This window comes from Colias philodice, chromosome 11 (assembly GCF_061535455.1).
Source record: "Colias philodice isolate Cphi_HAF_F1 chromosome 11, ilColPhil1 Martin Lab GWU primary, whole genome shotgun sequence".
NCBI lineage: Eukaryota > Metazoa > Arthropoda > Insecta > Lepidoptera > Pieridae > Colias > Colias philodice.
The window spans coordinates 659,382-673,018 of NC_143096.1; the positions used below are offsets into that span (position 1 = coordinate 659,382).

The window sequence follows — 13,637 nt, forward strand, 5'->3', positions numbered from 1 at the left end:
TAACTTGAAAATAATGTGAGTTTCTTTTCATATTTACGAGTGTGTCGCATATGAAATGGTGTATCTATTTAGCAGTCTAAATAAATATTTAAACTTTGCCTAAATTAGGATTTAGTTACCGTTAGGTACCCGACTGGGCGATAAAGTCACTGATAGCCTGTTAAATGTTAACTTGTGTCTTGTCCATTATATTTTAGTACATTATTTATACAGTAGGTACGTACTTGTTTTTGTAACTGAGAGGTTAGACTAACAGAATAAATTACAAGTTGTGAACTGGCTATTAATCTTATTTTGGCTTGCATTAGGTATAAAAAGTTCAAGAATCCGTTACCTCATGTGTAGTCAAATAGGCATTTGACTGTGATTTGATGTGTTTAATCCTGCTAGGTAAATACCGGATTACCTATATGGTAGACATGTGAACCAAATTTCGTTTTTATAAATGAAGAAATACCTACATTTCATTTTTCCTATTCATTGGTATACCCACTTACATAGGTTTCAAAATCTAGATTTGCGCAACATAATCAACGGGAACGGGGCTTGTTTCATCTTGAACAAGAATTCTCAGCACAGGTTCTCAGCCTCAGAGTTTGATTTACCTAATAGATAGACGTTGGTATAATTAAGACCTAGGTCAATTTAAGTCATTACACTAATTAAATGTAATAGGTACATATTATCATCTTATTGTTACTTTAGCTACCTACGTAGGCACCTATCCACAACATGCTATAAAGCATTTAATGTAATTTTCGTAATAAGTCTTCTAAGAAAAAGTTGTATTAAAATCGAATCCAGATTGTGATCCAGATTTTGTAATCTAAGATTGTGATAGATACTCACATTAAACCGTCAAAACAGCATTGCATCTTAATAATAATTTAATTTTTATTGTTTTTTACTTCAAAATGGGAGTAATAATCATATAACAGAAAATTAAGTTAAAATATCCATTCAATAATATCTCAAAGAATTCGAAGAATTTTTATGTCCGAGCGTCCGATCCGACGGTGGATCGCCGGTACCAGGCTCTCAGAAACGTGAAGTAGTGGCGGGTGAGGTTTGCGCGGGTGGAGGGGCGCGGGGCCGGGCGGGGCGGGGCGAGTGGCAGCCAATCGCGGCGCGCTGACCAGTGCCCGCGCCGGCCCCCGCGCCGCAGTCCCCCGCCGGCCGCGGGGGGAGCCGGTCGTCCACCGGCCACGGGGAGGGACGGTAAATCACGCATTGTCAATTACCCGCCACTGTCCACCACCCCCGTAATGAATGCGTCCATTGTCACGTAGTCTATTTCGATCGATAGATAAAAAGATGCCTCGTCGTCCGCCGCAAAAACGTCGAGACGTTTCAGCGTACTTATTAAGATATTGATATTGGAATCTGATGGTAATTAGCACGCATTAAAACTTATGGTTTTGTTCTTGGGAAAAATATGAAAAACGTTGTTTATTATTTTAAACCCTCAACAATTAGAGATCAGTCTAAATATCGGAGTAGGAATTATAGCGTTGATTCTATGAAAAATGTGTTTCTATATTATCATTTAGGTAGGTACCTACCTACTGTCAAAATAAAAATGGATACGGATTTCCAAAAAAAAAAGCTTTCAACGCAAACACACGAATCGCAAGGCATAGAAGCACATTGATAGAAATAGCGATTGCTGCACTGTTTATCTAGATACCTAAATTCGTGTTTGTTATTCGCATACCTAGACCTCGCTTTTCGCACGAATGTGAATAAAACCAACTTAAAAAAATAATGCCTATCATCGATAGGTATAATTCAACAGTCAACACGTTACCTATAGGTATTCTTGGATCTGTCGATAATGTTAGTTATATACCTACCTACCTATAGATATTCACAAATTAGATATGCGATTATAGAATATAGATGCCTTAAAACTTTATGTTGCGCTCTTGCGCTCTTTGTACCTATTTTAATTTACGGAACTAGGGTTTTCATCTTTAAAACTAAGAATATTGTTCATGTACGTGTTAATGTACGTGTACAATATTAGAAATTTGTAAGTATAATATTTTGCAACGTTTCTGCAATTTAAGGACGAATAAAATCGATTCAGTAGGTATCTAAGGAGCTACTTGAAATAGGTATGTCTTGATTCCAATCTTATTTCTTAAGCAAGTAGGTAGTGTTTGATAGGATCTATTATGTAAATTTTGTTATAGGTAGGTGTTCAACCCTTAATCAAGTAAAGTAGGTACCATTACTTATGAATCGGTAATATTATGTCTAACTGAATAAACTTATAATTATTGAGTCATAACAGAAATAATAGTCTGTTATAATAGCCCATTAATAAGCAGTCACGTATTATTATGAACGTAGGAAGTGATGAATGTATTCAAGGAATTTTTTTCGCGCCTAATATGTTAAAGGAATGTCGTTTTTATTCGCTAGTAGATAGAAAATTAGCAGACAAACCTCCAGCGATGTATGCTGTCCTGGTACTATAAATTCATTGACTTATGGCGACGAGCAATTTAGTATTTAAAAAATTATTAATTATTTATGCGTACATATTTAATTGTAATATGTAAATTTATTTTACTATGTATGTATTGAGCAGTATGTACAGTAGGTACGTATGTAATAACTTATTTATGGATAAAATTTTGCAAGATGTTGCAGTCAACTTTTTGATTGCAAGATCTAGCAAAATTTTATACCTACACGTAATAAAGTTTTTTAGATTGTACGTACCTATACAAAATACATGACTACCCACTCATTAGAAATTAGGAGCGTTATTTACTATGTATAATAGACCGGGTGTCCGGCCGTCGCGTCACGTCGATGTGCAAATTCTAATTTCTAAATAGGTTTCGCAAAACATCTCAGCCTACCTAATATCACAGACTAATAATAATATACTACGTATACAACTAATATGTATAATATTTACCTAATGTATATTGCTCTAGTTAAAAATACTTTTATCATAAGGAATGTTCTTAAATACTTACTACTACGTCCATATCGATTAAATCGTACATATCGAAAAAATGACGACTCTTTTTTATAAGTCGGTAGAGCCATCCCATGCTATAATATTTGTATTAATCACGTGTATCAGTCGATCAGTTAACAGATGGGAATCGAACTGATAGCCCGAGCTCATTTATAACAATCAGCCGCCTGCCGCTCGCGAGACAATCCCATAAATCATAGCCGATCGCGAGGTGCCCACTGACATACATACAGCATACTCGACATCGTATTTAACATGTTTATTTGATTTAACAGAGCGGTCATTAATATTGGGATAATGGTGTTACTGGAGAAATATGTGTTTTAAAAGTATCTACAGTGCTTACCAATTTTTAAAATGTAGAGATCTCTTAAATATTTTTCAACTCTTTATACTTGCTGTCGAGCTCGTAGGTTATAATTATTAAACCTTCTTACGTAACAAACGTAAAGGAAATGATATGGGTTTTCAGAATGCAGTGGTTTTATGAGGTTAAAAATATGATTTTCTCTACAAAATAAAACCTCTATCAACTTGCGTCTCTACTTTTCTCTGAAATATGAGTAAAAAGTAAAAACTAAAATGCTACATTGAACTACCCACTGCTAAATTATATCCTATGCTATCCTATCCTACTTCCTACTAATATTATAAATGCGAAAGTTTGTGAGGATGTGTGTGTGTTTCTTACTCTTTCACGCAAAAACTACTGAACCGATTACAATGAAATTAAGCACACATATAGAGGATAACATAGGATAGGTTTTATCCCGAAAATCCCACGGGAACGGGAAATATGCGGGTTATTCCGACAAACGCGGGCGAAGTCGCGGGCGGATATAATTTAGCAGTGGCCTATAATTTAGATACCTATGAGCATATGGTATTGAGCAATGTGTAAAAAATAAACATAACATTGTAATGTTTTTTTCTATATTAATCAATTCATTTTGTTTCACTATTTAAAAGAAATTAATAATATTTTTCCTTCGCAGGTCTTGAAGCACAGGTGCAGGACACGTCTAAAGACCTATATTGGTTCTAAGCGCGTGCGACTCGTTGCGACTGGCTGCGACTGGCTGCGACTGGCTGCGACTGCGACGCGTCGCGGACGGAAACTCTTAAGGCTGTAAAAAGACATTAGTTTTAGGTCTAGTGATTTAGGCGCTCAACTGTGATCTCTCATTAGGTTTTTTTTTATAAATTGCTGAATTTATAAAGGAATTTGCATACCTAGGTATGCCTGGGCGCTGCTTTTCTAACTATGCAGGTCCTTCCTCCATAAAATGGATTTTTATGAATTTGCGAAAAATGGTCATGTGTTTCATTCGAAACTCCGAAAATTTAACTTTTAATCGTCTCGATAAATGCAAAACGTGAAGCTAAAACAAAAAGCCGACATGAATCATGTCACCATGTGTCCCTTATTCAAAACGTTATCATTTAAATGTGACACAATTATAATACAATGGCGACATCTGGCCGAGTGGTCAGTTGGGGTCAAACCGAATCAATGAATAATAAGTCGCAGGCTTGTCGCAGGTGATATCCATGATTAATTACCTAAAGTTATTTTAATAATGTCTTCATTTTTACTCTTTTTGCGAGCGACCAGTAGGTAAGGAACGCATCTGTTCTATCAATTGGCAACGAATAAAATATATTAATTGTTCTGTTATATAGATGTTTGGTTTTTATTGAAATGTTTACATGATTAAACACGCTTTACAAGGCAACAGAGTTATTTGGCCTGAAATAAATTATTGTACCTATTATTAAATAAATTGTTGTATTAACTTTAATAAGTTTTAAAACTTTAATTTTAATGAAGTCACAAAATAATAAAGCTACCTACGTGTTACTTTTACTTTTTATAAAGGTTCATTTCTAAATAAGGGAGCAGAGTGAAAATCTAGAACTCTACTTTAAAATACCTATACCTACCTAATACTTTTGCATAAACCCTATTTATTCCTAGATATGTTACAATATACAGACCTATATCTACATCATATATACAAAATTTAGACATTATAGACTTTGAACGTATATTTTTCTTTAAAGAATCATGGTTCTACATCCATCAAATACATTTAACAAATACCTACATAAACCGATTTTAATCCGTTAAAAGTTCTTTCATATCTAAGTTTTATTCGCTACATTTATCCAGTTATATCCAGTGATATACTCACTTATATATATATATGAATCTAAATGAGAGATCACAGTCGGGCGCCATAGCTAGTGTAGGCATATGTAAATAGTGCATATTACCTGATATATTAAGTTAGTGTAGTGTACATAGTTAAGTGTAGCTAGATAATATACTATGAGTTGCGAGAACCGACGATATGACCATTTGTTACACGTTATTTAACTATACTGCGTTATATCATAGTATTTTATACTATGGTTATATTGAATGGACTTGGACATAGTATAAGTATGTACTGCAGTACAGCTAGATATCTATTTTCATTTTGTATAGGACTATTTCTTGAAGAAAATGGTCTAGTCTGTAGGTACTAACCTAACGCTGACATCTATGTTTTTCTATTGTTACATACAACATAATTGTGTTTGTTTTCAATTGATTTGTCATGATTTTTATCTCATAAACTTACATTATAATTATTATGTCAGTATTTCACATTATCATGTACTTATTCATGTAAAATGTAATTTAAGTTGATGGATAATTGATTCTACATACATCAAACAAATACTGTGTAGCTTTTTTTGATGTCGGAAGTTAATAATTTCCTTCCAAAACAAAAGAACACTATCATATTTTCACATTCACTGCCACTTATCAATATCAATAGTTGAATAACGTAACCGCATTGGATACTCCATGTATAATATAATGAATGTGCAATAACGAAAGCTACCGCGATTGTAAATACGGAATCCTTACCGCGTCGGGTCTCGCAGCTCTGCGCTCGTTTATACAATTGTATCTAATTGTTTGATTGGGCAAATTATTTTTTTGTTTTATGTAAAATTAAAACTTGTTTGAGTTAATTTCTAATTTCGATTCGGGATTTGAAAAATAAGAACAAAAAAAATTTCCACTATCATTTTACCTCATTCAATATTAAGTTTATTTTAATTAAATTCATAATATCTAAATATCTTTAGACAAAAAAAAATATTTGCCTAATTAAACAATAAAAATTAGCAAGAAAAATGTATTAATAATAAAATCGACCAGAATTTGTTTCTATATAGATTTTAGTAACTAAATGTGTATAATTATCAATTTATAAAACTATGGATTTAATATGAAAATAAATAATTGGTGGCATGTAATTATTGAAATTTGTTTATTTTATTGTATTTTTATTGGTTATTAATTTATCATCAGAATTAAATAAATATATTGCTTCTCATAAGAATCTAGTTTTTTAGTAGGTAGGTAAAGTCTTAAATAATTTTAAAATGTTTTTAAACTTGAATCATATAAAACGCGAAATACCTATTTATTTAATGATGATAATAAATAATTACCATTGGTTAGATATTCTAAATTAAGGGGGGTGTTAGTTATTTAAGGGTCTTACTAAAGTATTAAAATAAAAATCTTATCTACCCTTAGAAATAACGCCCCTTTCTAATTTACTTATAATTTTATTTGATCATTTTTAAACATTACAATTACAATACTGATCATGCGTGAAATAATAATGTAAACAGCTTATTATATATTTATATAATATAATCATATCCATTTGTAATTGAATAATAACCACAAAAAGTATAATTAAATATTATGTAAATTGATAATATTATATTCATGTTCAACTTTCAGATTTCTCATGTAATTGGGACATTAATTAAATAATTATCATGCCACTTCATTTATAATTAATGATTATGTGAACAGTAATGTAAAATTACCAAAAATGCAAAAAGCCTTGTGTCCTTATACAAAAAGAAAAGATTCGTTTACTTACCGTAGGTACATTGATTTGGTTAATTTTCACATTTTTTACAACAATTGTATGTAAGTAAGCGAATCTATTATAATATTATAATATCTAGAAAAATCTATAGTTTTATCACAGCTTCAATTGTAAATGACCGTATTGTAAAGGCGCGTTCACACTGCGAGTTATCGTGCAGTATGAAGGCGTCCTAATTATGATGTATCTATATGAATATTGTTACAGCTTAAATCGAGCGGGCTCAATAAATATAATATACAAAATCGAATGGTTGTTTTAATGTAGGTATATTTTATATGAAACAATAAATTAGTAGTAAGTGCTATTTATATCCATTTTCTGAATTTTCATCCAAAAGTTATTCAATGCCTCAATGGATGTTTGAAATAACAAAGGAGAGATACTATACTAGAAGGAGGAAACAATTTCCGATTAGTTTTATTTGATTGTGTAATGAGTCTTCAAGAAAATAAAGAAAGAATAGGTACCTTAGGCTATATAAAAAACGTCATTATCTTCTTGTAGTAGCAATTCGTCAACATTTAAGAACACAATTATTTTTGGAGTTATAAGACAAGCTTTCAGAAAATCATTACAAATCTGATGTCCTACGTTATAAATGCGAATGTTTCTGAGGATGTTTATTTGTTACTCTTTCTGAAAAAACTACTGGACGGATTTTGATGAAACTTTACAATATACATTGTTAGGTTATACAACATAATAAATGACCAAATGAGCTATAGAAATTCTTGATAATGCCCGCGGGTGAAACCGCGCGGCACAGCTAGTATATCTATAAAAGAGCAATCTCTACATCTTGAACAGATCATTTGCTGCCTGAGTGTTTAAAATTAGTCAAATTAGTTAGGCTACACTTAATATTAGTAAGACAAAAGCATCATAAATTCTAGAGTAGGTAGGTAGACAATATTTAAAAATATCAATTGGAATAATTTTATATTGAATTGCAATTACCTACTACCCGACTTACTAATCCTTACTTGTTAGTAGCTAGGTATAGGTACCTACTGTACCTATGTATAACTGTGTTTGTTTGTATGGCTTTATTTCGCGTCTTAACGCGGAGATTAAAGATAATATGTTGTCTGGTTAAAGCTAGGACTAGAGAATGACATAGGCTACTTTTTACAAAATATCTCATTCCCGTGGCAATTTATTATAATATAAAGTAGTATAAAGTACTCTTTATACTTTGCTATAACTAATTGAAATAACTTCAATAGGGCACAGACATTAATTTACATAAAAACACATTATAAGATCAGCTACCTCTGAAAATACCATGAAAATACGGTGACAATTAAGTCGATCCATTTCAACAACCAAAATTAAGGAACTTGTAAAAACATTTCTAAATGAACGGAAATAAACTTAGCAGCATATTGTTTCAACCGCGAACAATAGAATCTGAAGCACTCATAAAGGCCGTTAATGGCGTCCCAGCGACACAAATAACAACACTCAATGGATTCGGTACATTCCTCGGTTCCTGAGCTATCGTTAAACAAACAGACGATTTGTCTGCGTTATTTATGCTAATGGAGCGTTAATGAGGATATCACACAATTAGACACTATTGGAAAACTTCGGAACTGTTTATAATTCCTTAATTGCTGGAGTGGTTGCATTTAAATTCGGGAAATCGCTGTAAATGTTATTTATTTAGGTAGTTTGTAGGTTTATTTTCACCATAAACGCATAGCTGTGAGACAATTCAAAAACGATAGAAAGAATTTAACGTTATTTTAACATTAGTTAACTCCTCCGATGTCGATGATATCGACAACGTAAACTAAAGTAGGTACTACAATAATTATTATGAAATACATATCTACCTAATTCTTAAAAACCCCTTTCATATCAATATATTAAATATTTATAGAAATAAAAATCGCGGTTTAGGTGAGAAACCGCATCTATTTTCAATTGTAATAATTTTATTTATTACATGGGTACCTATGTATTTAACATAAGAATATGTGCGTAGGTAACACATCAGTTATCTTTTCCGCATCACTTCTTTCGCATTTTTCTAGGTATTAAAATGGTTATCATTTAATTTAATATGTTTAAAGATGCGATTCTGTGATGCGATTGTTTGCCAATGAGAATGGTTTTTCAAGCGAATATACGCGAATGGAGAAGGTAATTAATGTGTAGATATGTAAGTATAACACATGTATAACACACTCTTTTAGGTAAATAGATTATCCACCTATTTACCTAAAAGAGTGCACTTTTTTTAATAAGAACTAAGCGGTATTTTTTAGTAGTAGGTAGGTACCTATGGTACCTACCTATGGTACCTACCTATCCTTCTTCTGGTTAACATTTAATTGAGCCTTTTAAGTTAGCTTATGAAAAAAATCCTTCTTCTAGGTATAGCTATTTTGCTAGTAGGCCTATGTACATAATAATAGGTACCTGCATAATAAACTTGAAAAATGACAAAATCAAATTGAACAAAAATCGAAGTGCGTGATAACTTGTTATGTGCGTTGTAGGTAACTATAGGTAGTTATAAATTAAATTTTAAGTGGGTAACTGTAGATATTAATTTATGCCTAACTATAACAGTTTCAATTAAGATAGGTACCTACTTACAAGATATTCCGATATACCTATTTGAATTAAACGTATACTTATTTTAGTAAAATGGTGACAATCATCTAGTGATTTATGGGCACTAATTTTAACTGTAAAACTCACAACAATAAAACTCAATATGTAGACAATATATTCCCAAATCCCCAAAAGAGTAGTTTCAAGTTAATAGCTTCTCTGGGGATTTGTGATGAGACTTAGTTATTGTTTGTATTTGCACAAAGATATTCCACGTGTGTTTTAAAGCTGAGATACACTGAAATAACGCGGTGTTTACTGTTTCTCGGTTCCATAATACTCGGGTACCACCAGAAGGACGGTACCCGGACCTTTGGAAGGCTTACGTGGGGACACGGATCCAACACGCAGAGGCCCTTTCGAGAATTTTACTGTGTTGTGGGACACCAGCCACAGCCTGCCCATGACTGCACTATAGAGATACAGTCCTGGGCAGTCCGCGGCCGATGTAGGACTATTGTGAGAAATGGAAACAAAATAAACCGGGCTATGGAATGGGATGCTACATGGACTGGAATTGGGGACTATGGAAACTATGGCACCTGCCTTTCTACTTAAGGGAAGTAAAAATTTGTTGGCAGGTGGTGACTCGCCCTCTCACTGTATGGGCCCTCGAAATAAGTCGCTGCAATAGTGCGACAAGGGGGCAACATATTGCGAGCAGCTAAGGGTGGAGAGGCGTCCCTGGCCTTTAAACTACGATCACGTGCCCACTCGCCACTTACGATTTGCATCCACCCTTCGAGCTAAAAGCTCTCGCGACTCCACTCTGGCCGGCCGGTTAAGGCAAGCCAGAGGTGGGGGTCCTGTCCTCGTCAGGCTTCACTCCGACCAGCCGGTAAAGGCGAGCCGGAGATGAAGACAGGGGCCTCCCCCGGGAGCACTCGGTTCCCGCGGGGTCGCTACTCCCCGACACCCCGCCACAAGGTGTCCTGCGGGTTGACTGATTGCACGGGTGGAATATCTGTTGTCACGTAGACAACAGATATTCCAACCGTGGGCGATGGGGTCGTCACATCCCTACGCCCCGGTGTTTACCTATTATATATATATATATATATTATGTAGATGTTTGGTATGAAATTTTATCCTGTGAAGTTTTTCGACTAAGGAGATTTTTGTTATCGCTAAAATAACTGGTAATGACGATAATTTTTTAATAGGTTGAACAAACTACTGTGGCGTCCTGTCTCTGATCGTTGTTAAGTCGGTAATGGATAGCTATACCGAGATCTAGACAATAATTTTCATAAACTTTTTAATTGACATTGATATTTTCTTTTATAAAGAAACTAACCTAACCTCCTACTAGTATCTACTTCTGAATATTGTTCAATAAAACAAATGATTCATAACAAATATTTATTTATTCATTATTGGATGTTAATACTGGTAGTAGATTTGCTATTTATAAGATAGATACAAAATCAATGCAAAAAGTGCATCACAAAAACAGTTGTCAAATATTGTGTGTAGTTAATCATAACGACGTGTATTTGGCAGCTGCCCTTGGCGGCTTGTTAGCGGCCCCTTTGTCATATTACTCCGAGACAAGCCTGAAAAAAAATTAAATGTTATGTTATGCAATATCTGTACCTAAGCTTAATTTTCAAAAAAACTTGTAGAATATATTGCAGACATAAATTGCAATTATTGTCATAAATCTGCTATATAATCTGCTATATAACCTACAGACAAGAAGGGAATAGGTACTTATTATTATAGCAGTTCAACCTGTCATACAATTTATGGTATTATACCTACAGGTAGGTACCTACACAAAATGATTAATGTATCTATTAATCAATATCAACAAAATGTTTCTTAATTTTAAATACGTACTGAAAACTGTATAAGTTATACCTTAATACCTACCTATTTATAAGATAACATAGTAAAACAATTATTTATTACATCCTCTATGAAATAAAAGTGCACTCAATTAAAACCATCTTTTTATCAATAATTATCACCTATTACACGTAAATGCTAAGCAGAAGTACTTTCTAATGATCATGTCCCAACATCTCCACTGCGTTTAAATGCAAATTGGGGCATTTTCTCACAAAAAGAGCCATTAGCGGCGTTTCTGAAATAAGACGCAAGGCGCAAACAAACCCTTAACAGCGATAAACCGTGACCGGACTGATAACTTGCTATCTCATTATGGGGTTTAGGCTGGTTATACACAAACGTTTTTTGGGTATTTTATAGGAAATTTTTTTTTGCACAAACTTTACACTTGTAATGAAATAATTGGGAAAATGTAACTTTCGTAATGCTATTAATGTGTTGTATAGATTTAGGTTTTCTTCAATTTAGATGTTGTTTTAAGGGAACATCTCTACCTGCCACTACTTCTTCTTACTTCTATAAAGAAAGTGCAGTTCATTAAAGTTTAAGGCACTTGCTAGTTTCAAGAATATTAAAGAGCCAGCTCAATCTGTATTATCACCATTTACCACCCATGTCCCATACTCCGCAATAGTTTGTAAGCGTTTCTCCTCTTGTCTATAACCGCCTTACCTACTCAATACAATATCCCAACTAAACACATGTGCCCCATCCCTAGCGGTTCCGGATTCCAATCCGACCTAATTACCCGAAATCTCATTAAGAGCTTAATAAGACGGATATTTTCCTATAATAAATTACTGAGGTGACACCGCGACCGGCGCGCTTTGACTTTTTGTTGATAAACTTCGATTGCATCTGTTTGAACGGTTATGACTTATGACATGTGGCTTGGAGGTGGATTTATGTATTAATAGATGGAGAAACGTTAAATGATATATGTTTGTCATAATTATTAGGTATAAGTCAAGGAATTATTGGTAACAAACAGCGACCCCGCACTGAAAGCAGTTTGATAGAACAAATGGTGAGTTTAGTCAGTAGTCACTCCATAGTACTCTGTGTATTATACAGGTCAGTGAGAGTCAGATATAATCTAGACCTTTGTAGATAAATTATAAATATTAATATAATTATGTCAGTGTAATGAATTCAGCAGAATCGTCAATAATCAAGTCGAACCAAGTGCACGAGTTTATTATTATACTAGCTTTCCGCCCGCAGCCATGTCCATGTTTTCAGAGAAAAACCCGCATAGTTCCCTTTCCCGCGGGATTTTCGGAATAAAACCTATCCTATGTGTTAGTCCAGGTTACTCTGTATATGTGTGCTAAATTTCATTGTAATCGGTTCATTAGTATTTGCGTGAAAGAGTAACAAACACACACATACACATCGGCCATCCTCACAAACTTTCGCATTTATAATATTAGTAGGATAGGATAGGATCATAGGATATAATGATAACAAAATTTTAGAAATATGAGCATTGTACACAGTTGATAGGTAGTTTACAAGTTGTTGTGTATGTTTGCAATACGACATAACGTTGTTAATATATATATTTAAGCATCCACCAATACCTTAACTTCATAGGTTCTCGCTAACCAATTGTTATACATACTTTGTCATGGTAGGGACCATGACAAAGTATGTGGTTTGTTTAAAGTACCTAAAAAGGTACGATTTTATCAGGACTGGATTAACACATTGCAACAAAACAACAGAGCTATCGCTGATCTTCGCTTCGCTGATCTTGGATAGAGGTATTTGGGAGATTCCACGCGATTAAAGAAATGTCAAATGTGCAATTAAAGGTTTGAGATTTTGGTAGATAAAACATTTGAGAGGAAACTAGATTCAATTATTTGTGAGTTTTTCTGTGAATCAAGTGATATAGTCTACTTGATAAGTTGAAAATGGCGTAAACTAGAGATAAGGCTCTTAAAAATACGTGCGATAGCTCATTTGATTCGGAATGACGTCTAGAAAAATGTATCGGAAATGTTTATTAGCACACAAAAAATTGCAAAAGTTATAGGCAAATTAAGTTTAAAAAAAATAGGTATTTCGTTTATTGTTAATAACTCCGAAATTATTAATATTTCAGAAATTATGAAAAAAGATTCTTAAAGAGGAGGAAATTTCCAACGAAAAACTCCCGACTCCCGGAATTCTATCTCAATTAT

At 33.6% G+C, this 13,637-nt stretch overlaps 1 protein-coding gene and 1 long non-coding RNA gene across 4 annotated transcripts in view; one reads left to right on the forward strand and one right to left on the reverse strand.

The window, feature by feature from the left end:
• vg (transcription factor vestigial) overlaps nucleotides 1-7,216 on the forward strand; it is a 51,552-nt gene extending 44,336 nt beyond the window's left edge. For both annotated transcript variants that reach the window (XM_089700468.1, XM_089700469.1), the window contains exon 7: nucleotides 3,994-7,216. In XM_089700468.1, coding sequence (XP_089556594.1) covers nucleotides 3,994-4,043 — 50 coding nt within the window. In that variant the 3' untranslated portion in view covers nucleotides 4,044-7,216. The remainder of the gene's footprint in view (nucleotides 1-3,993) is intronic.
• Nucleotides 7,217-10,981: 3,765 nt separating this feature from the next.
• Nucleotides 10,982-13,637, reverse strand: part of LOC149484330 (uncharacterized) — a 73,445-nt gene continuing 70,789 nt past the window's right edge. For both annotated transcript variants that reach the window (XR_016316250.1, XR_016316249.1), the window contains exon 2: nucleotides 10,982-11,150. This is a non-coding gene — a long non-coding RNA (uncharacterized LOC149484330). The remainder of the gene's footprint in view (nucleotides 11,151-13,637) is intronic.